This window comes from Dryobates pubescens, chromosome 34 (genome assembly GCF_014839835.1).
Source record: "Dryobates pubescens isolate bDryPub1 chromosome 34, bDryPub1.pri, whole genome shotgun sequence".
Taxonomy (NCBI): Eukaryota; Metazoa; Chordata; class Aves; order Piciformes; family Picidae; genus Dryobates; species Dryobates pubescens.
The window spans coordinates 2893189-2920632 of record NC_071645.1 but is presented as its reverse complement, the minus strand read 5'-3'; the positions used below and the strand labels follow the sequence as shown (position 1 = coordinate 2920632).

Sequence of the window (27444 nt, the reverse complement as noted above, 5' to 3'; positions counted from 1 at the left end):
CTGGATGAAGAGCTTGCTTCCCCTGCATGCTTATTCACATCATGAAAATCCACCCAGCTCCTGTCCACATCCCCATCCCCCAAAAAAATAAATCTCCTGCTCAATTCAGGTGGCTCTTTAAATGCAACTTAATTGGTCCACGGGGAGGAACAAATACGAAGCTCCAAATATTGCTGATGCTGGCACTAAGTTTTCAGGTACTCCGAGCTGCCAAGACAGCTGCTCTCTATCAAGTGAGCATGGCTTTGCAGCATAATGGCACTCACTCCAGCAAGGGTCTGCTAAGGGTTTGGGTTTTTTTTCAGTCAGGCTTATTCCCCAGTGAAGTGGAGCTCAGCACAGAGTGTGAAATCCATCCTTCCTCACCTGCCCCCACGGAGAGCCAAGGGCGAGGGCCTGGGCAGCAGCAACCTGTAATGCAGCTTACTGCACAAAGCTTCCTCCTGCCACACTGGAGCTTTGCTGCAGGAATTCCAGCTTTGCTGAGTTTGGCTCAGAGTTGGGATTCATTTTGGCAGCTGTTGAGGCTGGGAACCAAGCATCTTAGAATCAGTCAGGGTTGGAAGGGACCACAAGGATCATCTAGTTCCAGCCCCCCTGCCATGGGCAGGGACACCTCACACTAGATCAGGCTGGCCAGAGCCTCATCCAGCCTGGGCTTAAATCTTTCATTCATGTAATTAACTTTTTTTATTGTTATCATTCATATATATATATATGAAAAAATAAAGCAAGAAATGACAGAGAGCTGGGAGTAGCTTTCAATCCATGAAGCAAAAAGATCTGTATTAAACATGGCTCAGCAGCTAAATACACAAAGTGTTGCCCAGGGGCAGTAACAGTGTTTAGATATAAAGCAGGTTATGTGGCTCTCAGATCCTGATGCCTGGCTCAGGGAGAATTGTTAATGTCCAGGAACAAAAGCGGAAAGACATCAGACCATCTGAAGCAAACCCCTGTGTGTGCACATCTCCAGGCCCCCCTGGGACTGTGCCTGTAGGAGAGATGCGTTTGACCTTTCCACTGACCAGCTCCTCTCTGCCTGGCTCCACTCCTCAAAGGAAACTTTCCTCTTCCTGCTGAATTAGCATCAAGTCACCTTCCAGAGCTCCAAAGCAGTACAGCAGTGGGCAGCAGATGCCCACACTGCAGCTTCTTCACCTGTGCTGGTGAGCAAAGCATTTCCATGAAGCAACAAAACTAAACTAAACTTAGCCTGGAGAAGAGGATGCTCAGGGCAGACCTTATTGCTCTCTACAACTACCTGAAGGGAGGTTAGAGCCAGGTCGGGGTTGGTCTCTTCTCCCAGGCAAGCAGCACCAGAACAAGAGGACACAGTCTCAAGCTGCACCAGGGGAGGTTTAGGCTGATGTTAGGAAAAAATTCTTCATAGAGAGAGTGATTGCCCACTGCAATGTGCTGCCCAGGGAGATGGTGGAGTCACCATCACTGGAGGTGTTTAGGAGGAGATTTGATAGGGTGCTTGGTGCCATGGTTTAGTTGATTAGATGGTGTTGGGTGATAGGTTGGACTCAATGATCTCAAAGGTCTCTTCCAACCTGGTTAATTCTATTCTATTCTATTCTATTCTTCACCTGTGGTGGTGAGCAAAGAATTTCCATGAAGCAACTAAAAGCAGACAACAGAGGTCTGTGCTGATTAGCTACTTGATCAGCATGGCTCTTTTCCACGAGCACCAGCTGACTCTCCCATCCAGATGCTCTGCACACAGAGATCTGTACCTATACAATGGGGATGTGGATATATAATGAATCAGAACAAAGCCTGGGGCCTTTTGGGATGCAAAAACGTAGCCTGCCTCTCAGACATTAATGAACAGGAACAGATCAGTAAAAATAACTCTGCCACAGAGGTGCAAAACACATAAAGAGATGGTTTGCCTGGCTGAATCCACACCTCTGCTCCCTCCGTACCCTGCAGCATTGATCTAAGATAGAAATCTGCTTATTATTTATTATTCATATTATCATAGAGCAGGATTCCTTAGCTGTGGGCCATGAGCTCATTATGTTTTCTGTGGTAAAACACAGCCTGGAGAGGCTCACAGCCATCCCACACTGATCTGCTCAGCAAGGCAAGGGACACTGCCTTCTGAAGAGGGGCACTGGGGTGCCTGGCACATGCCATGGATGCATTTCTCCCACTGAGCCACTGATGGCAGGGCAGGACAGACCTTAGAGCTACACTGCAGTATCTGAAGGGGACCTACAGGAAGGCTGGGGAGGGACTGTTTAGAAGGGTTTGTGGTGATAGGATGAGGGGGAAGGGTTTGAAACTGGAGCAGGGCAGATTTAGGTTGGACATCAAGGAGGAAGTTCTGCACAGTGAGGGTGGTGAAACACTGGGACAGGTTGCCCAGGGATGTGGTTGAGGCTCCATCCCTGAAGACATCCAAGATCAGCCTTGATGTGGCCCTGGGCAGCCTGAGCTAGTTGGAGATGTCCTTGCTGCCTGCAGGGGGGTTGGACAAGGTGATCTTTGAGGGTCCTTTCCAGCCCTATGCCATCTGTGAATCTGTGACACACTGCTAGGCACCAAGCCCCTCCTTCTTCCATGAAGGCTCCCTGGAGCACATGGCTCAGTCAGTTTTAAGCTGAGTGCATCCAACCTTGCTCACATACAATTCATGTAGAAACCTCTACAGTGGAGGAAGCAATCAATCCCTCCCTCTTTGGTATCCAGTCCTAAGTCAGTATGCCAAATAGGCCCCTCACTGTTTCAAATCACAGCAAAATGAGGCAGGGATGCAGGACTCCACATTCCTCAAGTACCACTCAAGTACTCTCAGCTCAGCCTGGCTCCCACTTGCTCTCTCCCAGGGCTCCTCGTTGGGAAGCACTTGCTTTGCTCCTGCAGTTTTCACTGGCACTTCCATGGTGCTAATGAGCCTCCTGCTTCTGCAGGCAGCAAAGCTGCCCAGTACATCCCCAGGAAAACCCCTGTGGCAGAGCCAGTGGAAGCAGCCTGCACACAGTGACCCCCCAGCAGCCACATTCTCCTCAGATACCAACCCTGGCACATGTGCAGGGAGCCTGAAGGCTCTGCCCTAGCCTATGGCATCAGAAGCACTCAAGAAAACCACTTTTGAGCTGGTCATCTTGGAGAGGAATGGGTGAAAGCATCACAGAATGCCAGGCTGGAAGGGAGCCTCGGGATCATCTGGTCCAACCTTTCTAGGTGAGAGTGGACCTGAAATGAGCTGGCCCAGCACCCTGGCAAGCTGAGTCTTAACACTGTGCAGTGCATGGCAATCCACTTCTTCCACTGGGAGATGATTCCAGTCTCTAACTGTTCTTATGGAGGAAAATTGCCTTCTGGAGTCCAGTGGGGATCTCCCAGGATTAGGTATGAGACAACAGCAGTTGCCAGCAGCATGCAGCCCCTCTGAACAGCTTCAGTTGCCTTTTAGCCTGGAGAAGAGGGGGCTCAGGGGAGACCTTGTTGCTCTCTACAACTCCCTGAAGGGAGGTTGTAGCCAGATGGGGGCTGGTCTCTTCTCCCAGGCAACCAGCACCAGAACAAGAGGACACAGTCTCAAGCTGCACCAGGGGAGGTTTAGGCTGGATGCTAGGAAGAAATTCTTCCCAGAAAGAGAGATTGCCCATTGGAATGTGCTGCCCAGGGAGGTGGTAGAGTCACCATCACTGGAGGTGTTTAGGAGGAGTCTGGGTGGGGTGCTTGGTGCCATGGTTTAGTTGGTGATAGGTTGGACTCAATGATCTCAAAGGTCTCTTCCAACCTGGTTAATTCTATTCTATTCTATTCTATTCTGTTCAGCCACAAGGCCACTCAAGGACTGCCTAGGAGATAGGGCACTGTGGGCTGCTCTTCCTAGAGCAGTAACACAGCAGTGCCTGGGGGATGGCTGCAAAGAATCCAAGGGCAAGCCTGGACAAGGCCCTGCTGAAGGGAGCTGGCATCTCTACAGGTGATTTATGCAGGGAACTAGGAAAACACAAATGAAATATCACTCTCCTAGAAGAGTAATGAACACAAAATTAAAAGGGCAAATGAAAACTGTATTTTTCTCTGCCTCTCACCACTCTTCAGCAGCAAATGACAAACAACTGTGAATCTGCTTCCCCTTAATGAACTTAAACTGAACTTTACAATATTGGGGGAAATGTTAATATTGTTTCAGCCAGGCAAATTAACTAAGGCATGCATCAACAAAGACGTGGGGACCTCTCCTCCTCCTCTTCCTGCACAGCTCTCTGTGGACTCCCAGAGTGTAGGAAAGCCCTGAATGAAATGTGAAAGCCTTATAAAATGAAATCAATATAGGCCAAACCCTACCTACAAGGTCTGAAATGAGCCCAATGAGGCATGAAGTGAGCAGGAGACAGAACTGAAGCTCGGGCACCCAGCAGCACTTCCCAGCTCCAAGGGTTGGGTGTGCTGGTGAGCCACATCCCAGGGCAGGTCTCCAGGAAATGGGCAGCTAGTCTTGTAGGCAAAGCTCTGGCTTGGGAATTAGGACCTCAGCATACACCTGGAAAGCATCTACCCATAGGGGGAAAAAAAGGCCGAGGGAAAAATAAAGGCTGGCCACTGGAATGTGCTGCCCAGGGAGGTGGTGGAATCACTGTCCCTGGAGGTGTTCAAAAAGGGATGGAATGTGGCACTTGAAGCCATGGTTTAGTTAGTCAGGAGGTGTTGGGTGACAGGTTGGACTTGATGATCTTTGAGGTCTTTTCTAACCTTATTGATTCTATGATAAAAAGACTGGGGGGAAAAAAGAGCTTCTGCCAATTCTTTTCCCTGGATATCAAGGAGAGAAACAGAGCAACCAACAGCCCACAGATTGTTCCTGTGCATGCCAAAGGCACAGGGAGGTCACCCTGTAGCCTGTATCCTGCTCACTTTTTTTGCATAGGTGATGCCTCTATAGCTCACTGCAATGCCACACTCCTTGCTGGTCCCATCCAGCATAGCAAAATGTCCTTCCAAGGTTAAGCAATCTGCTGCATAGAAGCTCCACTGAGAAATACCAGGGCCAAGATCATAGAATCATAGAATCAATAAAGTTGGAAAAGACCTCAGAGATCAGCAAGTCCAACCTATCGCCCAACACCTCCTGACTAACTAAACCATGGCTCCAAGTGCCACATCCAATCCATTTTTGAACAGCTCTAGGGATGGGGACTCCACCACCTCCCTGGGCAGCACATTCCACTGGCCAACAATTCTTTCTGGGAAGAACTTTCTCCTCACCTCCAGCCTAAACTTCCCCTGGCACAGCTTGAGACTGTGTCCTCTTGATCTGGTGCTGCTTGCCTGGGAGAAGAGACCAACCCCCACCTGGCTACCTGAAACCCCAAGAAAGCAGCAGTAGGGAAGCTCAGTGCTCAGTTCAAAAGCCAAGCCAAGTACCCCTGACTCAGCACCATGATTCCTCCCCTCCAGCCCTGGAAGCCAAGCAGAGCAGGCAATCACCTCTTCTAGCAACTTGGTGAGGAACATGGTGGCAGTGCCTGTGTTCCCCTCACATCACTAACCTCACCACTGAGCATTTCAGTGGTCCATGGCCAGATGGCTTTCAGAATGATTTCAAATGTTAGCTTGCACTTCCTTTGAATATTTAAATGCTCATGCTGGCCTGTTTTCTTTTTCTGTATAGTGCCTTGATTTATGTTGCTAGATAGCATGCCTCCCTGCCTTGCCAAACACATGCATTTGGGGATGATTTCAGTGCTGCTAGTAATATCTTTTTCTTCCCCTCTCTTTTTATTGTGTACTTTATTTTTATTAACTTTTTTTCCCCTGGATTTATTGTTAAAAATAAAAGTGTGTCTTGGAGAAACAAAAAAAAACCCCAAAGCCCCAAACCTCTGCTCTTCTGCTTCAGACACAGAGATGTACCAACAGACCTACCTGAGCTCCCCCTCCCTCAGGGAATTCTTGCTTCAGGCTGTGTAAACCAGCAGGGTCCAAGATGAGGATCATAGAATCATAGAATTGTTAGGGTTGGAAGGGACCTCAAGGCTCAGCCAGTTCCAACCCCCCCTGCCAGGGGCAGGGACACCTCACACTACAGCAGGTTGCTCACAGCCACATCCAGCCTGGCCTTCAAAACCTCCAGGGATGAGGCTTCCACCACCTCCCTGGACAACCTGGAGGATGCTGTTGTCCCATTCTCAGGAGGCAGGAACTGAGTGGAGACTGCAGGGTCTCTGGCCCCTCTTACATTTATTCCTATGTGTCACAGAAGCCACAACCTCCAGTGCCTTCCAGAAGGATCAGCAAAGTTCCTTCCTATTCCCTTGACAACCTCTTCCTTGCAATCCTGACTTCTGCACTGCCTTTGCTACTGCTACTGTCTCCTTCCATCTGTCCAAATACTGCTTTTGTCTTCTGTGCCTGGTGCCTGCTACCTGGAGAAGGAGATCTTTCACACTGCTGGGGCTTGGAGACATCTGTACCAGGAACTGCTCTGACACAGGCATGCTTTGCATGTCTTGGTCCCACTGTCTCTTACAGGTACACAACTGCACCCCTCTGTGCTTAGCAGACAGGCATGGTGGTGAACAGCTGCCATGTGAGCCTCTCCTTAGCTATACTACTACAAACATCCTAACACACATCCTTCTGTTCTGGGAGGATTCAACAGACAGCTTTGCACTGCCTTGCCCTGTGCAGGCAAAGGAAATCCAGCATTTCCATCCTAGATTAGGCAGTGTTGGGGTAAGTTTTAAGAGCCACTGTGTCTGGAGCAGCTCCCCTATTTTTGCAAAGGAAACTCAAAAGCAAAGAATTCCTAAGTGCAGGAGGATTTTACAGCTAGAGAGGTGGGTCCAAACTAGCTTGACCTTAGTGCAAGAGAGCTGAAAAGCAGAGGTGGAGCAGTCTCTGGGACTGCTAGGTAATTGCACAGCAGCCTAACCAGCAGCACTGCAGCCTGGGGCCCCTGCTGGTCCAAGAAGCTAAGGAGAGGCTCACATATAACTGCCAAGACATGCAGTGGGACCAACACATATAACTGCCAAGACACTGCAGTGGAACCAAGACATGCAAAGCATGCCTGTGTCAGAGCAGTTCCTGGTACAGATGTCTCCAAGCCCCAGCAGTGTGACAAGATCTCCTTCTCCAGGTAGCAGGCACCAGGCACAGAAGACAAAAGCAGTGTTTGGACAGATGGAAGGAGACAGATTTTCCACCACCACAGTTACTCATGTGTCCCCTGAACACACAAACACCTCAGCTCCTTTTTTGCCTGCCCTCGGGGGTCGGCACTGCCATGACCTCACAGCAGCCTCCACCAATTCCATTTAGGGAGCCCTGAGCATGCGCTAAGCTTGAGACCTGGAAGGCAGCAGCTCGTCCTGCCTGGTAGTTGCCCTCAGCACAGGTTTTCATTTCCAGTCCTAAGTTAGGAACATAAAAGCACAGTCCCACGTCTCTCAAACACCTCCTGATTTCACTCTGGGGTGTGCTGTGGAGGTGGGCAGACACACCACTTCCCAGGCTGGTTTGCAGCCCAGTGCACTGCCAGGGGAGCTCCCCTGCACTCACACTCCCAAGCACCCACAGTACTTCCCCCGCAGAAGGGAAGGGCTGGGGCACAAGGCACAGGGAAGGACCTTTCAACTACAGCATCCTGGTAATATATAGGTCCATCCCTGTCTGCTGGCTCAAGTGGAGGATCTGCTGAGCAACATGAAATGCTGTCTGCAGAGCTGGGACTATGCAGCATGAGTGCTCCACATGAATCACAGGCACTGGGGATATAAACCACCCAGCCACCCTTCCCTGACTCCTGCCAGCACAGACTCTCCCTTGCTATATTTCTGAGCTGTTCCATGCTCCACTAGCAGAGGGGAGAAGTAATTTTACTTCAAGTGTCACCTGGGGAAGTTGCAAATGGGGATGGGAATAGATGAGCCTCTTATCTGCAACAAAGAGTTAATAAAGCCAGAGAGAAGAGTCAGGTAAAGCAGCTTCCACCCCTAACCCACAGAGCAAAGTGTCAACACTACAAAGCAAGTTTCATTACCAGGTTTCTGGGTGCATTTCTTTTTCCTAATCCACAGGAGCAGGTAGAGGATATGACAGTGCTTCATCCTGAACTCCTTTTAATAAAGCCCAAAGGAGCCCAAATGCACAGGGCTCTCCTACAAATGGAGCAGTTTGGATTATTAATGTTCTTGAGGCACTGCTTAACAAGGTTCACTTTGGGCTCAAACACTCCTTACTCATCAGGGTGAGGACAAATACTTTTGTGACAAAGAATGATTTCCTTTGTGTGGGGCTTAGGAAAGCATCAAGGCAAGGCAGAGCATAGCAGGGAGCAAGTTGTCATTTCTCAGTGTCTCTTCGAGGAGTGGCTTCCACTTCAAATTTATACAGAAAGGGATTGCCATCAGGTAACATCACCACCAGAAAAATCAATGCAGATGGGTACATGCAGCATAAACTGCATTTCACTCACAAGATGGAGGAGAGAACATTTCACAGAACCATAGAAAGCTTTGGGTTGGAAGGGGCCTTAAAGATCATCCAGTGACCATCCCCTTGCCACGGGCAAGGATGCCTGCCCATAGCCCGGGTTGCTTGAGACCTCATCCAGCCTGGTCTTTAATCCCACCAGGGAGGGAACATCCATGGCATGGCTGGGCAACTTGTTCCAGTGGCTCACCACCCTCACTCTAAAGAATTTCTTCCTAATCTCCAGTCTAAATCCACCCTCCTCAAGCTTTAACCAATTCCCTGTCATCTTGTCACTACAAGCCAGGCTTCCTGTAGCCCCAGCCTTCCTGTAGCCCCCTTCAAGTACTGGAAGGCTGCTCTAAAGTCTCCTGCTCTAAAGCCTTCTCTTCTCCAGGCTGAACAGCCTCAGCTCTCTCAGCCTGTCCCCACAGGAGAGGTGCTCCAGCCCTCTGATCATCTTGCTGGCCTCCTCTGGACCCTCCATCATCCCACTTGCACCTTGGCAACATCCAGGTGTGACACTGGCGCTCAGCAGGTGCCTCAGCCCCACCTGAGTGAAGAGGGAACACTCTGGGAATGCACCCAGCAAGTCACCAAGGCAAGGTTTGGCTTCCCTTGTCCAAGCACCTGTCCAGAGCAGCCCAAGGATGAGCAGAAGGATGGTTAGGTGCCCGGCAGAGCAAGCTGTGTACTCACCAATCCTCAGGGAATGGGGGCTGGCAGCCACCTTCATCAGCCACAGCAGAAGGAGCACCAGAGGCGCCAAGACACGGGGCATCTTCTATAAATCCTCATGGAGTCCTTTGGTGGTCTGGGCATGACATAACTCTGCAGAGAGAGAACAAAGGGCACCAGCGACTCAGCAGGATGATACTGCTTGGAGCTTGCCAAGCACTTGGGACAAGGAGTCTATTTACCAAAGGAGGAGGAAGCTATTTACAGACTATGAATTATTCAGGAATCGGAGTCAAACTGGGCAAAGAGCTTCTCACAAAAAAAAATAATGGAAAAGGAACACAAGGGGGAAAAATTCCTAATATTTCATCTTGGCATTTTTAGCATTTCCACAAAAACAAGTGGAAATCAATATCTCTATTTTTCTTTTCTTGCTTTTGTTTCTTTTCCCCCTCATTTTGTTCTTTTCTTTCTCTCCCTCCCTCCCTTTCTCTCTCTCCCTCCCTTTCTCTCCCTCCCTCCCTCCCTTTCTCTCTCTCCCTCCCTTTCTCTCCCTCCCTCCCTCCCTTTCTCTCCCTCCCTCCCTCTCTCCCTCTCCCTCTCCCCCTCCCTCTCTCCCTCTCCCCCTCCTTCTCTCCCTCTCCCCCTCCCTCTCTCCCTCTCCCCCTCCCTCTCTCCCTCTCCCCCTCCCTCTCTTCCTCTCCCCCTCCCTCTCTTCCTCTCCCTCTTTCCCTCTCTTCCTCTCCCTCTTTCCCTCTCTTCCTCTCCCTCTTTCCCTCTCTTCCTCTCCCTCTTTCCCTCTCTTCCTCTCCCTCTTTCCCTCTCTTCCTCTCCCTCTTTCCCTCTCTTCCTCTCCCTCTTTCCCTCTCTTCCTCTCCCTCTTTCCCTCTCTTCCTCTCCCTCTTTCCCTCTCTTCCTCTCCCTCTCTCTCTTTCCCTCTCTTTCTCTCTCTCTCTCTCTCTCCCTCCCTCTCTTTCTCTCTCTCTCTCTCTCCCTCCCTCTCTTTCTCTCTCTCTCTCTCTCCCTCCCTCTCTTTCTCTCTCTCTCTCTCTCCCTCCCTCTCTTTCTCTCTCTCTCTTTTTTCCCCTTTTGTTCTTTTATACTCAAAGCAGCTTGCAACTGAAACTGCAATCCTGACTTCTGGTCTTTAGGATAGGGTTTATATTTTTCCACACCAAAACACAGCTTGAGGAACATGAGGCTGGAGACAGAGAGTCGCTTTGGCTACCAAATTAGAAACCAGTTCTTTGTGCTGCTCCAGCACCACAGACAGGCACCGATTCCTTCCCTCCCTGGCATGTGCAGGAAATCTCAGGACAAGACCCAGAGCAGAACCATTTTTCCCTTCCCTACCAAGGTCTAACTTTCACGATACAAACACTGTTAAAATGAAAAGCACTAAGTGGGAAATCCACAAACCCATCATTAGCACAGATATTGGCAGAGGTTGTTCCAGAGCAGACTCCTGCAGCACAGTTAAACAAATGTGTAACCAATACCATTCTAAATAGCTCTGTAGACAGTAGACTTTTCCTTTTTAAGAGAAATGGTTGTCCCTCAAGTTGGTAAAATTATCTCCACAAGCAGCAATATCCTTAAATGCTGACTTTGAGCGTTTCATCTGCTACCTTATCTCTCCCTTCTCTCATTTTCTGGCCAACATTTTCATGCCATTCCATTTGTCTAATTCTTGGGCCAAATATTGAAGTCCTGACACAGGCGAAGTCTTTAATCTGCCTTTGATGTCACCAGGAGTTTTGTTTGAGAAAGATGCAGCTTTTCACTTGCAGTATTTCATTTCAGCTGTTTTAAGATTACATTGAAGCTTCTGCCACCTCAGCTCAGTACTCCCTGGAGGGGCTATCCCCTTTTTACAGGCAGGGAAGGGAGGCAGATCAGCTCAGCACTCCCTGGAGGGGCTGTCCCCTTTTTACAGGCAGGGAAGGGAGGCAGATGAAAACAGTGAGATGTGGCCATAGAAATGGAGGCAATACAGGGGCAGGGACTCCCTGCACACCTTCACAACCTGTGGCTTGTTCTCTTTTCGAATCACATCTCCCTTGGGAAGCTCTCACTAGCATCTCTGCCTTCTGAGTCCAAATTCTCTGAGTCTGGGAAAACAAAGGAGCCCATGCTCAGATATCTGTTGGACATGTGAAGAGCATCCTGATGTCAGAAATTGTTTGCTCTACACATTTTTGAGAACAAGCTGAGGAAGAAACCACCCAGAAATCATTAGCCACTTCTGAGAAGAGCAGTGGTAATTTTCTTTTCTCTCTCTCTCTTTCTCTCTTTTTTTCCTCTTTATTTCAGTGAGGGTTACAGAGTAATGCCTAGGGAAGAAAAGCCTTCAAAGGTTAAACTCATGGGAAATTGGTTACTCAGAAGTGGTGGCGGCAGCAGAGGCAGACAGATCGTGGAGCAACATATCATTTGAGCACTTTGAAGCACTTATTTCAAAACTTTGCAAGTTATTGATAAAACAGTAGGATGATGCCAGATTTACTCACACCGCTGCTACAGCCCAGGCTGTGCAACTGCCAGCACTGAAGCGGCAGACAGGCAGACATCCCCCAAGACCTTCCCCGTGAAGGCATGGGTGGAGCTGGGGGCACCTCAAGAGGAGCTTGAGACCTGCACTGTGCTCAGCATCAGCTCTCCAAAGCCACTCCTCAAGAATGTTTTCCTCCTTTAGGTCCCACTTCTTGCACTGCTACCCCAGGCACGCTTTCAGTGCAACACCCCAGCATCACAGTGCAGCATCCCAGCAGCACCGCTGGACCAGGGTGAGGAAGGGCAGATAAATAGCCAGCAGTTTCCAGCCAAAGTTATGGGGGGAAATGCCTGCCTGCCACTTGAAAGGTTCCCATCCCTGTGAACATCCCACATCACTGACAAAATGGGTGGTCCTCATTGTAGACTCTCCTAAGACAAACTGCATGAGGGTAGCCATTGGAGGCAAACTACAAACAGCCAAGGTGTGGGCAAGCGTCCTGTGACTTTCAGCTCTGAGGGACAGACCTCAAGGCCACCTCCCAGCTTGCAGCCTGGTTTGGTGAAGAGGTGAATTGCAAGATTCCCAGAGAAGCAGCTGCCTTTGCATCACCAGCTTAGAGTTAATAGCAAAGCTAAATAATAACTAGAGGGAACCTGCTGTGCTCTGCTATGTGAGCGGCAGGGCTGTAATTACCTAGGACATGGAGCACAGAGGGATGCTGTGTTCACCTAGCGCATTCCCCACTGCTCACAACAGCTTCCCACCACTCTGATTTTCCCAGCATCAACCCAAGGAACAGCTGTCAGCAACAGAAATGCACCTTGGGCTTTGCCACACAGGAGAGCTGCAGACTCCTACGACCCATACCCATAGACCATCTGCTTGGCGGAGGTGCTTGAGGAACACCCAGGGAGTGCGACGCAAGGACATTTCTCTGCCATCACACCTGTGCCACAGAGAAGTGGGAACAGACACGGGGGTGCAAGATGCAGCATGAAAGGGAAGGGAGAGAGAGGATTTTTTTCTTCCTAAGCTAACATCAAGGTTTCTGGTCTCAAAGGAACAAAGAGGTGTTTCAATGCCCACAGCTCTCTTCACCTCCCCACTCCCCAAGTTCCTCCTGCCTCCTACTCTCTAAATTCAGGCACAAAAAGGTGCTAAACACAGTTCAAACCCCTTCATTGCAGAGTAATTTCTGTCTTGCTGAGCTAGCCATCCTCCCAACAGCTTTTGCATCCTTACAGCTGCAAGGTGCACCTGGTTCTCTCTCTCATCTCCCCATGAGAAGCCATAAACCAGGCTTTCTGCCCAGGTGCAGCAGTGAATCATAGGTACAACCAGGGTATCAGCTCCAGTGCAGCCCAAAATTCCACACAGAGAAGGGAAGAAGATAACACTCCTCTTTGATGCAACACAAAGCTGAAAGCCTTAGAAGCCAAGAAAACACTTAAGAAGGATATTTAGCAACTTGCTACACTAATTCTTGCGCATGTGAAGATGACTTATCCCAGCCTCAGCCTCACGCCGTTTGCTGGACGTAAATCAAACCAACTTCCTTCAGTGAAGTTTCCACCAAGAACGTGTCAGCCTGCACATTTACAGCCCTTGCATTAATGGTTTCTCTCTTTATTGTCCTGGCAGTGTGCTGATAGCAAGCAAGTCTGGCTGACAGGCATTTATAAAGCAGTCTGACTCTGCTAGCCCCCAAAAGCAGGAGGCTGGTTGGAAGGAGTTTCACAGGCCCTTCAGGGTGGAACGTGAGTTGCTGGTAGCTGGTGGGTCACGAGCACAGCACGAGTATCTAATTCTTTTTCTATTAAGCCCCTTTCTTGTTGTTAGCCCTGAAAATTTAAGAGAATAAAATAAATCAATACTGTACTGAATAGTTCTGAATTCTCTCTGGAGATAAAAGTCTCTAAATACCAAGCAGAATTATGGACGGTTTGTTTCTTGGAGGAAGCAGCTTGCTGCTGAAGCTACTTATACATTTTTAATGACCATGTGAGATGGTACTCTTCTTTCCTTGCTATCACCACAGCTTCCTGATATCCTGAGATTTATGCAAGGGGAAGAAGAAGAAAAAAAAAATACAGCAAAAGCCAAAATGCTAAATCACAGAAAAAAAACTCTCCTGAAGTTGGCACACCAGTGGTGAAGATCCCCCTGTACAGTAGCCACCGTTCTTCTCTCCCTCTCGTTCCCTCCTCTCAGCCAGCCAAGGGCACTGAAGAAATCCAGGTGCACTGCTGTTTCTGTTTGCACTTCCAAAGCCACCAGCACCCTGCAAAATCTGTTTGCCACCTGCCCAGCCACAGCTGGTCCCAGCAAGTCAGGGAGCCCTGGAAATGGGCTGCATCCCACCAAGGCAGGGCACAGCATCTCCAGCTGCACTGCCGCTTCGCTCCACTGTCCTGGAAGGCAGCGCCAGGAGCAGGCTTTCACAAACCCCAACGTGTGTTCTATCCTCGTGCAATCTCCATTTACTTCCCCTGCAAAGCCCCTGTGCCATCATCTGCAAGCTCACTGAGAAACCACAACCACCCTTTAAAAACCTGACAGCAACTTCAATCTTCTGCAGGCAGATTTTTTCACCCGGGCGCTAAGTTCGGAGGTGGCTTTGGTGTTGATGGATCTTTCTGTGCATCACCAGAAGCTTGATGAATGGTGAGAAAATGCAGCTCAAGCAAAGCTGGAGTAATCCTCACAGCTGAGACAACAAATTTAACAGCTGCAGAGCAGCAAGGAATTCTGCAAAACTGTCAGGAAATATCAACAAACAACTTAACAGAGCCTCGCTCGTTCCTTCGGCAAGCAAAGGAGGCGATTTCCTTTTGCAAGGCTTCATCCTGCAGAGGGGCTCACGTTTAAATGGAGCTGACAAGAGGGAAGGAACCTGGAAAAACATTTCAACAAGTGACTGTTGCTGGGCTTGAGAAAGTGCCTGCGAGTCTCAGGGGGAGGGGAGGATTTAAATTGCAAGCCTGCCCCAGGGATACAAAGATGTAAGTTCAATTAAACTGAAAAATCTCTCCGTTTAAAGCCACGAACAATATGTTTTCCTCTGCAAAATGCGTAATTAGCATGGGTAAATCATTACCACTAGGTACACTGTTGCAGTCAAACCCTCAGTAAGGCTCAGAGAAGGCTGCAGACATCTATAAAGAGAATGAAAAGCTAAAATTGTCACAGTTTAAAAAGCAGGAGAGAGAAAATAAGATTTTTAGATGGTGTGTAAACCCTTCCTGCTGCAAGGCACCGGCGAACACCCTGTGTTGGAGGGGTAGGAGAATCAGCCCTTGGGGCAAAGCTGCCTTACACTGTTTCTGGAAGCAGCTAAGTACTAAAAAAGGATGCTTAAGAATATGAAGCAGAGCTCTGTTCCAGTCTAGCAATTTCTATGTTCCTATAAAAACTATGTCTCCTCTTTCAGTTTCCATCAGCATTAAAGAGCCTGCTTCGCTCTTCAGCCACCCTGCCTTGCCTCTTCTCGCTTTGTCCTCCCAACACTCACGCTGCCAGGGATGAACTCATCTGAGGTGAGAGACAGGCTGGTGGTATCTCTCTTCCCCAGGTGCCAGGAGCGTAAAAGGACCTCTGGCTCTCCGTCACAGCACAGCTCCGTGAGGGTCGTTCAGTTAGCACCCGAGCAGGGGGTGTTCAAGGGAAGGTGATATTAGTGATAAACACTTGCTCACCTGAGCCATAAAATGGATTCTAGGTGGGGGTTTTTCACCCTCCTAGCTGTGTTATCTCCTTCTTTTTCTTTTTCATTTTTTTTTCCCCTCCCCACTTCATGACTTCCAGAAAAAGCAGCAAACTTCAAGAGGAAAGGAATTCTGGAGGCAGTGAAGCAGAAGGACAAATATATTCCTGACATTTCTCATTCCTGTGGATGATTTCCTTTAACTTTCTCTCTCCACAATCCTGAGTCCTCTCTCTCTCTCTCATCTCACCCTTCTCGATCCTCCCCAGCATTAGCAAGGTCTGATCAACGTTTCCTGTCATTGCCTAGAGATAGAAGCAATACAGACCCATCCCAGTACCTCATACAAGCTGTGCACAGACTCAGCTATCTCAAAGTTAAATTTCCCCCAGCATTATCAAGCACAGACCTGTGGCTACAGGGAGACCTCAGCAGTTACAGCTTCAGGCTGAGTCACAGGACATCTCCATTCAATTATCCACTCTGCAGGCATGTCACAGACCTGTCAGACCTCCCAGGGTCCATCAGCCCTCCTAAGCATTATTGGCACAGTGAATTACCAGTATGAAAACCCCACCTGCCCCCCTCGGAGTCATGCTTACGAAAGTCCCATTACAGACACTGACTTGATAACATTAAAACTCATTTGTTGGGGCAGCTTATTTTACTCCAGGGACAGGTTTAAGCTGAGGCTGGAGTGAGATGGGGATTGGTCTCTTCTCTCTAGTATAAGGTGATAGGATGAAAGGAAATAGCCTGAAACTGTGCCAGGGAAGGGTTAGTTTGGATATTAGGAAAAATGTCTTTGCTGCAAGGGATTGGCACAGGCTGCCCAGGGAGGTGGTGGAGTCCCCATCCCTGGAGGTGTTCAAGAAATGTGTGGCCATGGCACCTGGGAGCGTGGTTTAGTGGCTATGGTGGGGTTGGGTTGATGTTCTCAGAGGGCTTTTCCAGCCAGAAGAATTCTGCGACTTTTCTGTCCTGCCTCACAGAGGACTGGAAGGCACAGCAACACCTTCAAGCACCACAGCAACAAAGAAAGGCCTGTGGCTGCTGAGGAAACAGCCACCAAAGAGTATCACAGGATGGATGTGCACAGAACCATGAGCAAAACTTGCTGACAGAGGAAGGTGCCAGGACCATTCACCAGAGCTGTTTAGTGTAACCCTGCCCCCAGCCACCTGTGCCACGCTGCTGTGGCTGGCAGCTGTGATGGATGAGCTCTGGCCAGCTTCACAGTGTGACAAAAAAAGAAGCTGCCCCATCCCTCTGCCAGGAGTGACCACTCCCAGCAGCAGAATGCCAGCTCTGCCTGTGCCTCAGCATCCTCCAGTTCACAGCCCAGCACCAAAGCTTACAAGCAATGATTTACACCATGCCCAGAGTGGCTGAGCCAAGGAGATGGGGGGCACACATGCAAGCAGATTACAGGACCAGTACCCTTGCAAACCAGCCCAGCATGACCCTCCCAATATCATCTGCCAAAAGCAATTCACTTCTCACTGGGAAGAAGCAATAAAAAGAGAAACCGAAGATCATGTGGGATTTTCTCCCTCCCTGGTGCCCACAACTTATTTTTATTAACAAACAATAGCTGTTAAAAGCACTGTGGTCTCACACAGTAATGTCTGCTCTACCCACTTCAGACACTCTTAATTAGCTTGAAGCTGTTATCTTAAAGGGAAAAGCCTGGGGGAAGGAGAGTGTCTGTAGGTGGAAGGAGAGAGGCAGATTTTCTTCCAGCTGAGGGCTGCAAGCTGCCATTCAACAGGGGCCAGAGTTGTCCATGCCAGGTCTCCTCCTCTGATCTGTATGTTGTGATATCATCTCAATCTTTTAACCATTTAAAGCACAGTGAATAGAATAGAATAGAATAGAATAGAATAGAATAGAATAGAATAGAATAGAATAGACCAGACCAGGTTGGAAGAGACCTTCAAGATCATTGAGTCCAACCTATCACCCAGCACCATCTAATCAACTAAACCATGGCACCAAGCACCCCATCCAGTTTCCTCCTAAACACCTCCAGTGATGGTGAATCCACCACCTCCCTGGGCAGCACATTCCAATGGCCAGTCACTCTCTCTATAAAGAATTTCTTCCTAACATCCAGTCTAAACCTCCCCTGGCACAGCTTGAGACTGTGTCCTCTTGTTCTAGTGCTGCTTGCCTGGGAGGGGACCAACCCACACCTGGCTACAACCTCCCTTCAGGTAGTTGTAGAGAGCAAGGTGGTCTCCTCTGAGCACCCTCTTCTCCAGGCTAAGCAACCCCAGCTCCCTCAGCCAGTGATAATGATAATTCTGAGGGCTGTTATCCTTGGATAAAGTTTCTGGACAGGCTTGACTCTAAATCCTTTGAAAAGCTGCAAGGAAAGCTTTTGTTTACCTCCCAAGTTCTGGTACTCTGTGCACAGCCTTGCAGCAGCCATTCCTCCTGTAGGAAGAGGCCAGGGCTCTCGTAGCCAACATTGCACCACATTCATTTTGCAGAACACTCTGACCCACTCTGCAGGTCATCACTGCCTTTAAGCCACTTCTCGTGCAGGAGGGAGCAGCGAGTTTGCGCTGCAGACAGCACGCAGCCAAGTACAAGCAGGCATTTCTGGAAGGAAACACAAACTGCTCCCTCCAGCTGAGGTGGCAAGGGGAACTCCTAGGTGAGCAGAATCTCAATTGCTCAACAACTCTCCTCTTGCAAAGAGGCCTGAGGGACTCTGAATAAATAAACCCAGCCAGAGCCTTGGCTTCATCAAAAGGAAAGAAGAAAAAGCTTTTGAACCAACAATTGGGTTTTTTTTACATTAAGGAATAGGTTAAAAGGGAGTTTTGACATTTCTGTTTTGTTCCAGCAGAGAAGAAACCCAGCACAAAACTTGTGAACCAGGGACAAAACACACTATGAAACTCTGGACATCAGCTCTCTGGCAGTAAAATATCCCTCAGCAACACTCCTGGCCTTCAGCAAAGGTAGAGATGTTTCATTCACTGGGGGTACACATGGCCCCAAGACAAAATGCAGTTGGCAGGACACAAGCTCAGCCCACATACTGCTTTCTCTTGGGTCATGTATCTGAATATTAGGAAGAAATTCTTTGCAGTGAGGATGGGAAGACACTAGAACAGGTTGCCCAGAGAAGTTGTGGGTGTCCCCTTCCCTTGGAGGTGTTCAAGAGCAGCTTGGATGAGGCAATGAGCAACCTGGGCTGGTGGAAGGTTGTCCCTGGCCATGACAGGGGGGCTGGAACTGGATGATCTGCGAGGTCCCTTCCAACCCAAACCATTCCATGATATTATGACCATTCCTCCCTGCTGGAGGACAGGACACACTGGAAGGACAGCAGCTTTAGAATGAGCCAAGGACCGCGTTCAGAGTGAACCGCTTCAAGAAACCCTTTCCATGAGCCCTCCTTACACACAGTTTATAGCAGAAAAAAAAAACCCCAGAGCTGCTCAAAAAACCATTTTCCTCTCCTTAAACCCAAAGATTTTTCCCAGTTCTGCCACATTTTTTTCCACAGCTCCTTTTTGATGAGTCTATACACTCTTGGAAGCCTGCTTTCAGCCCTTTGGCTCGCAGCGATTGAGCCCTCTTGAAGGCACAGAGCCTTGCAAAATACCAACTTGGTCTTCCGAAGGAGATCTTCGTGGTTTGGGTGTTCTCCCCTGCCAGGGAGTGATATTTTCCCACCAAATCTGACTTTCATCAAAAAAAGAAAAAAACACCCAAACCACTTTGATGGAAAATTTTTCAGCTCCCTCAGAAGAGAAGAAATCCAAGCAGCACTAACCCCTGTTTGCTGCTAGTGAAGAATTACTGCTGGCACCGAGGCTCTTTACACATGAAGGAAGTTCTGAAATATGAATCGGATCTGTGAACATATCAGAAGTCTAAGGGGAAGAGGGGAGGGGGAGGAAAAAAAGCTCTTCAATGCATCAACCTGATCTCTAGGCTGCAGAATGAAGATTAATCTATTTATTTCACTTAAAGTCCCAAGCAGATTCAAGAAGGGAAAGGGAAACACAGAAGCCTCCACCAAATCAACCTCCAATAAGGGGTTTATGGTCAGGAAAAAAAAACAGAAGCAGCTAGGTTTGCTTCTTTTTATAGCTGCCAAAGCTGTAAGTGAAATAAATAGGTTAATCTCCCATCTATCACCCAGAGAACATTTGGAGGCACACGAGCTCCAAAAGCCTGCACTTTGAGGCTAGGAGGAGGCAATTTGTGAATGGCTGAAGACTGTGTTTGTGAGACTTTGTTTGTGTCGTTTTCCCTTTTTTTCTTAATGGAGTGCGAATTTTTGGGTGTGCATTTGAAAGGCAGTAAGCATATGTTTTTGAAAGGAGGTGGGAAAGAGGACAGATGCCAAGCTAAGAATATGCACAAGAAAGCATAGAGGTGATAGCCTTGAGAGCAGACAGAAGAGGGGCAGAGAAGTCTGCACAAGAGAGTAAGGAAGCCTGCAAAGCTAAGGGTGCAGAAAACACTGGAGCTAGAAGATGCACCTCCGTGTGACAGTGAAGCTGCACACAAGCAGATGCAAAAGGAAGCTGCCGGAGTAATGGCTACTAGCGAGAGTCTTGCACAGGAAAGCAGAACTGAAGTCCAAATTTGTAAGTGATGTTGCCTTTAAAAGGCATTAATTGGACTGAAAGAAGCTTTTTAATCCTGCTTGTAGCGTAAGTGACACACAAAGAAGATTTCAAAACAGTAACCTATGTGTTTGATTAACAGTTTAACACCAAAGAGCATCCAATTAGAGGTGCAGAACTACTGTGTTACCAAGATGAAACATCAGAGTCCCAGAGGGATGGAAGAGAATAAGCAGCTCTGGCATTTTTCCTCTGCTTGTTACAGCAACATGCCAAATCCCACACCAAGCAGCAGCGAAGAAGTGAGGGGAGTCCTGGCCACAGGAGAAATACCACCCAGCCAAGTGCAAATAGGAGATGTTTTGGGGGGAGGCAGGTTTTGCTAAGCTCCCTCCCCTGGGTCACTGCAGAGGTTGTGAGCCTGAGGGGAAATGTTTTTCACTTAATCCAACAGAGATTTTTAACAAGAGCTCCCTGGCTCAGCAGGGGAAGGACCCTTGTAGTGGTGATGGTGAAAGGACAGAAGAGAGGCAACCTTTGCCAGCAAAAGGAAATTCTTATTATGCCTCTTGATACATTACTGGGTGAAAAAAAAAATCCACTTAGCCAAAAAAACCCTGCTCAGCTTTTCCCCTCCAGACAGCAGGGAAAATTCAGTAAGAGACATGACTTCTAGCTGGTCCAGGCTCTGCCATCGCTCAATTTCTCACCATCCTCTTCTCTCTGTCTCGTGGCCTTTTAGTGTGTTTGTCTAAGGCTTGGAGAGTAATTTCTGTAATGGAGAATATGGGCACAGAGCAGCTTGCTTGGTAATCCAAGAGGTGCTTTTGAACAAAGCACCACTCAAATTTCATAAGATAACTGCTCCACGTCTGCCTTCTCCTTGGTTTCTCAAACATCTGACAGCTCTGCTTTCAGATGCAGCCATTACACACAGTTCCTGGACTTCACATCTGCCTTTGCCTAACTTATTTACCATTTCTCCCTTTAGCAAACCAAATGCCATCAAGCTTTCTCACTTGCATGTCACTCCTTTCCCAGACAGTCACTCCTGCAGAAGATCTAAGATCTTCCACACTAAAGGCCAGCAGAGATCTCTAGGAGGAGGGCTGGTGGGCACTTGCACTCTTCAACTGCCATGAAAAACTGGCCCTAGGAAAGACCTCATTCAAACCCTACCCTCAGAGAAAAAATGTCACCATTGAGTCAAAGGGAGCCTGCATGTTACCCTCACTGTGAAGAGCCAAGCATGGGATAAATCTCACAGACCCTTACCAGCCCTTTTCTCCATCCTCACTTGAGAGTGCAAGTGTTCCCTTCCTATCTGCAGTGTGATATAAGCAGGTGAGTGACAGCTGCAGACTCTGTCCAGGGGTTTGATGTGCAGCAAGCAAAGATCACTTGGCTTCATTAACAAAGCATAACACAGAGGCCCACAGGGGCTCAGGACATTGCCTCAGAGTGAAACCCAAATTTATTCACAGAACAAATCCATTCTGACCACCTTGCCTCTCTGTAGCTCCAAGTTAGCTATAATCAGGCTGTCTGGGCTCCTGACTTAGCAGCATTCTCAAAACTGCTCCCAGAGCACCCATCCTCATCAGTGATATCCAATTTACAAACTGAGCAAGGAACAACCCTTTCCAGAGTTGGCTTTTCAGTTGTTCTCATCACTGGCTTAACATCAATTCCAGTTAAATGAGGGAAGTACAAAGGGAATAAGTTATGCCCACGCTGAGCTCTCTGAAAACCCTGATCACATCACTCCTTTCCTGCTATAAGCATAAATTGTCCTCATTAACCAGCCTCAGCCCAACTTTAATGTTTGTGTCTAAACCTATAATCCATCCCAAATCCAGCTCCATATTCTAATGCAGCTGTTATCCTCCAGCATGAATTCACAGCCTGTCTGGCCAGATGAGCCAAGAGGACTCAGACATCTGACATCCTGGATTTGCTCTTTCTGATCCAGACACTCCTGGTTTAGTCTCAGTACCAGGGAACGTGAGGCTTATACAGTAGTGCTTTCAATGCTTCCTGACGTGCCCAGCCCTGTTCCCAGTCAAACACCATGGGGATACAGACTCAAACTACTGATGTCTTTGAGTTTCATAATGGTCTAGCAGAGAGAGATTTCTCCACAGAAGGAAGGACTGCAAGCTTAGCTCAACTCCCCTTAGACACCATGGAATTCACAAGGGAAAAGATGATTTGCATGCCCCAAATGTAGGGAAAATTACCAATTAGAGCTTACTGAACTTGGCCACGAGACATAAACTGTAAGCCAGGCTGCTTCAACTCCCCAGCTCACAGGAACCACCTGGGTTTTCTCCCCACACCCTTTGGGACTCACTTCAGCTTAGACAAACTCCAAGCAGTGGAAGTTTTGAGTGATTGTGATTCACCCTAACTCATTTTGAACCAGTTTTGAGCCCAGCAGGCTTCCAACTATTCCAGCTGCCCAGTAGCCATCAGCCCAGCTGATTGTTGCTAACTGCTGTCAAATGGCAGCCTGGCAGCCTCTGCATCTTCTCCTGCCCCCAGAAGAAAAGCTGTTAATGCTAATCTCCTCATTGCTCCTTTCCCAAAGCAGCTTGGATACCGTTGGTGGGATGGGGACAAGCACCCAGAGGGACAGATGACACTGCGCACTTTGAAGGTGAACAAAGGCAGCCCTCATGAGACCTCCAGCCTGAGCTCTTTCCCCAGCCCCACGTGGAGCAGCTCTTCCTCCCCTCCACCTCTCAGCTTGCTTTGCCAGAATGTAAATGGCTAACATTAGGGGGCCGTTTTCCCTCTGCCACCCCCAGCCAACGCTGCTGCTGCTGCTGAAACCACAAATCCTCAAGCAGTGCAGTGCGATGGTGACCCCAGTGTGCCAATGCTGTTATTAATAGAACAAGGACAGCCTGGAGTGTGCAAATAGACCCTTAAATTAAAAACAAAACCAACTGCCATCACCTCAGTTGCTTCCTGCTATACCAGTAGTCCCTGCCCTGAAGACACCGTGGCTTCGGATGCTGTCTGCGCCTACCGCTTCACTGTCTGTGCTCAAAGAGCTCTTCTGCTGAGCTGACACACAAATCAGGAAGGCTATTTCACACCCGGATTTCAGCCACCGATCTGAACATCATCTGCAGGGCCCCACGGGGTTGGTGAGGGACTCGAATTTCACCTGGTGACTCTAGCGTGCATCAGCACAAGCGCCTGCAGAGCGCAGGAGAGAGGATGTGGGAGGAAGGTGGTCAGCTACCGACCCCAGACTTCTGCAGTGACACCATGCAGGAACCTGGCCGAGGGCACAGAGCAAACTCCTTTCCCCTCAAAAGCAGCTTTAGGGAGGAAATGCAGCAAAGGATCAGTGCCCAAAGCCTTTGACACAGCAAGAGGAAAAACCCAAAGCCCAACACTCCCAGCAATAAGCAATGTCTAATTTCCTGTCACTGAAGGGCTGGCTTAACTCTGGCCCTGGAGCAGCCTCAGACAGAGCACTCAGCAGGAACTTGCCTGACAGCACTTGCAAGGAGCTGCTCATGCAATGCCCCTTGAGATCAAGCTTCTCCCTGAAGTTGCAGTGCTTCCTCCCTCCTCACAAGCAGGCTGTACAACTCTGCAGCCTCCTAAACCCCAAGTTTGTTTCTCTAGGGAGTTGCTGTGGATGTTTATCCCAACAGCTCCCTCTTTGAGACCATTGCACCCATGAGCCTTGCAAGCTCAATGACTCCCAGAGCCCAACAGCAATCACTCAGCACGAGAGGCTGCTGGGCACAAAGGCAGCTCCTCTGCCTGCTCTGCTGTGCCTGCCCTTTTTGCCCTGCCTCTTACCTGCAGCTGAGCATCTCCCTTCTCCCATCCCCATGGCTACCAACGTTGTCTTTTTGCCAATTATCTGCCAACCACCCATCCCCACTGGCAGGAGAAATGAGCATCTACCCCCTCACAGAGCCCCTGGCAGTGGATCCCACTGCTTTCCCTGTCTCACCCATTTGTCCAGGTTGGTTATGTTTTCCCCATTCCTTTGTTGTGCATTCCCTTGTCTGGCTTATCCTCAGAGCATCCCAGCAGAGGAGGGCAGTGCAGTTATCCAACACAGAGGCTGGCACACTAGAGGGAACGCAGTGAGCCTCTGGTAGCTTCCAGAGGCCTCCTTTCTGCCTAAAAGTGATCAGGCTACAGACAGGAAAAGAGCATCCAAGTCCCAGGGAAAGAATGGGCAGGCTCCACATACTTGAATTTATGTCAACCTGGAGAGCAGACAAAGACCCATTAATTCCTGGGCTGTCCAAGCAAGAATTGGATGAGTGACAACTTTAACATTATGACTTCAATGGACCAGCTCCCCAGGGTGCCAGGGAGAAGATGCTCTTTCTGCTTCTACTGTCCAAACCGCCAAGAGAGATCCAAATCAACCACAGGCTGCCATCCTCACGTTAACGGCCAGCAGCCCTCCTCATCCTCCCTGCCTTGGGAGGGCTGATAAAGAGAGCTGCTTGGCAGCACTGAAGTCTTTGCTCTTCCTTCCCCCACCTCCTCCCAGCTCCCTGGCCTTCCCTTACAAGCCTGACTGCCACTCATGCAGGAATTGGTCTCTGGGGAGGATGGGGGGCACAGGATTTTCAAATCCCTCTCTTGTTTTTTGAGCTGACAGCAGCCTTTCAGCCCAACAACAGCTCAGAATGCTTGTGAAGGGAGATATTTTTATAAGAGCTCAACCCTCCCCAAAATCTTTCCAAGCTCCTTTTCTTAGGCACTTTGAAATAATTAAAGTCTTCCATCAAATTATACTGAAGATCTCTATGAAAAGCCTTTCATTTCCATTCCCTTAGTGTTACACCATCCACCAGATGAACTCTGTGGGGGGCTTTTTGGTTTGGGGTTTGTTTTTTTTCCCCTTTCTCCATCTCTCTTTCACTTTTACTGTGTCCAGTTCTGGGCCCCTCAGTTTAGGAAAGATGTTGAGTTGCTGGAAGGTGTCCAGAGAAGGGCAACAAAGCTGGGGAGGGTTTGGAGCACAGCCCTGTGAGGAGAGGCTGAGGGAGCTGGGGTTGCTTAGCCTGGAGAAGAGGAGGCTCAGAGGAGACCTTCTTGCTCTCTACAACTACCTGAAGAGAGGTTGCAGACAGGTGGGGGTTGGTCTCTTCTCCCAGGCAAGCAGCACCAGAACAAGAGGACACAGTCTCAAGCTGCACCAGAGGAGGTTTAGGCTGGATGCTAGGAAGAAGTTAGTCATAGAAAGAGAGATTGGCCATTGGGATGTGCTGCCCAGGGAGGTGGTGGAGTCACCATCCCTGGAGGTGTTTAGGAAGAGACTTGATGGGGTGCTTGGTGCCATGGTTTAGTTAATGAGATGGTGTTGGGTGCCAGGTTGGACTCGATGATCTCAAAGGTCTCTTCCAACCTGGTTAATTCTATTCTATTTATTTTTTGTTTTAATTCCACACACACACCCCCTTTATCCACCTTCTAAAATGTCATGCTGGGAAACTTCCATTTGATTTTTAGCCTGACTAGAATTTTGGGCTGTGCCACATCCTGTCAGGCCATCACAGCTGCAGGGGTGATCTCAAGCTCTTCTTTAACTTGGATGTGTTTAACCAGCTCGTGGTCAGCAGCGGCGATCTCGGCTTCTAGGGTAGGGACATGAGGAAAGCCTCCAAGTTAACAAGAAACCTAAAGATCATCAGAGTCTTTCTAAATCCACTCCTCCATCCTATAGGCACACTTGACACCCCAAAAAGTGGTCCAGCAAGCACAGGCTTACAGCAGAGAAGGGAAAGGTTCATCTTTTATCTAAACAGGGGAGCTCGCCAAGTTGACCTTTAAGCTCACAAAAATAAATGGCAGGGATTTTCCACAGGGCAGAAATAGCTTGCTTCACCCCAGTGACTTTTTCAGCTGATAAACTCCTTAATGAACAAAAGGTTTCCCAAAAGAGAGCCAACATCCCTTGCCCAGTGACTCTCAGAAGAGGCTGAACAAACTGTGACACGATGCCCCAGCTCAGAGCAAAACCGCAGGAGCCGCCGCGCTCAGAGGCAGCTCAGGGAAACTGCAAATGTGCAGAGGATTTCCTTGTGGGTGCCAAGGCCTCTAGCTGAAAGTGAAGAACACAGGACCTGTTCCTCTGTGATCTGCTCTAGGTGATCTTGCTCTGGCAGGTGGGTTGGACTCAATGATCTTTCTTCCAACCCCTCCCATTCTGCCATCCTGTGACTCTGTGAACCAAGCCAAAGAACAAACACGAAGCCCATCTGAATTCCCTTGCCACTATAGCTGTAGCAGTTTAGTCACTTAAAAGCCTATTTGCCTTTACACAAATGAAGAGAGTCTGCTCCCCAGACTGTTCAGGCCATCTGTGTGCTGCACGTTCACATCTCAGGAGGGTGAGCTCACCACTGGTAAGCACAGGGAGCTACAGAGAGCAAAGAGGGGTGCGGAGCCTCCAGCTCTCTGCTCCGGTGGAGACAAGAGGCAGCCACCTCCACAGCCAGGGCTCTTTGCAGTGGTGGCAGACTGCCTGTGCAGCCCAGAGACACTCTGGGAGAGGAAGAAGCTGAGGGAGCAAAGCCAGCACCTTTGAATAGCACCAGGTAATTGAGGGGAGGCCAAAGATAACAGCAGGTCAGGAGGGGACTCTGCCAGGAGGGCAGCATGAGCCCCTGCTCAGTGCAGCAGGAGCTGCCTCATTTTTATAGAATCATAGGACTGCTTTATTTGGAAAAGCCCTCTGAGATCATCCAGTCCAACCATCAACCCACCACCACCATGGCCATTAAACCATGGCCCCAAGTGCCATGGCCACGGGTTTCTTGAATACCTCCATGGATGGGACTCCACCACCTCCCTGGGCAGCCTGTGCCAATCCCTGACCACTCTTACAGCAAAAAAATTTCTCCTAATCCCCAACCTAAACCTCCCCTGGCACAATTTCAGGCCAATTCCTCACATCCTATCACCTGATACTAGGGAGAAAGCTTTCTGCAGGATGCTGCTCCCACTGGTGCTGATCCACCCCTCCTTGTTGGGTGCTCAGCTATCTCATGTCCAAAAATATTTGCTCTTGCACTAGGATAGAAGCAATGGTGTCATACAAAGGAGGGGAATCAAGGCTCCAACCAAACCAAGTGAGACACCCACAGCCAGCCTGCATAGTCATGGCACAAGAGAGAACCAAACCCAGCCTGGGGGATCAGAAAAATGCCCACAGTTAACACATCTGCTTGAGTGAAGGTGACACAGCCATTACCTGCAGACAAAGAGAAGGGAGAGAGCCAGGTACACACTTGGCAGATAGCTGGGTTGGTGTGAAATGGCTTAGCAAGATCCAGGCAGAGGGGGAGAAAAACACCCAAAACAAACCAGAAGTCTGCAGGAAACAGGCTTCAGCTGCTAATAACTGAGAGCCACAGGGCAGGGAACAGAGCACTAGGAGAGGAACTGGAGAGAGAGAAAGGAATACAGATGCATTTCAGGAGCTGCCAGTGTGCTGGCCTCTCTCACTGATAGAATTCAGCCCTGAAACTTGG

At 49.0% G+C, this 27444-nt stretch overlaps 1 protein-coding gene across 4 annotated transcripts in view; it reads right to left on the bottom strand.

Annotated features, from left to right (window-relative positions):
* Positions 1-27444, bottom strand: part of GRIK4 (glutamate ionotropic receptor kainate type subunit 4) — a 241290-nt gene that overhangs the window by 152600 nt on the left and 61246 nt on the right. For all 4 annotated transcript variants that reach the window (XR_008462996.1, XM_054176047.1, XM_054176046.1 and 1 more), the window contains exon 2: positions 9145-9276. Coding sequence is in view for 3 of the 4 variants with exons in the window: in XM_054176047.1 (XP_054032022.1) it covers positions 9145-9226 (82 nt within the window). In the remaining variant the exon portion in view is untranslated. The remainder of the gene's footprint in view (positions 1-9144; positions 9277-27444) is intronic.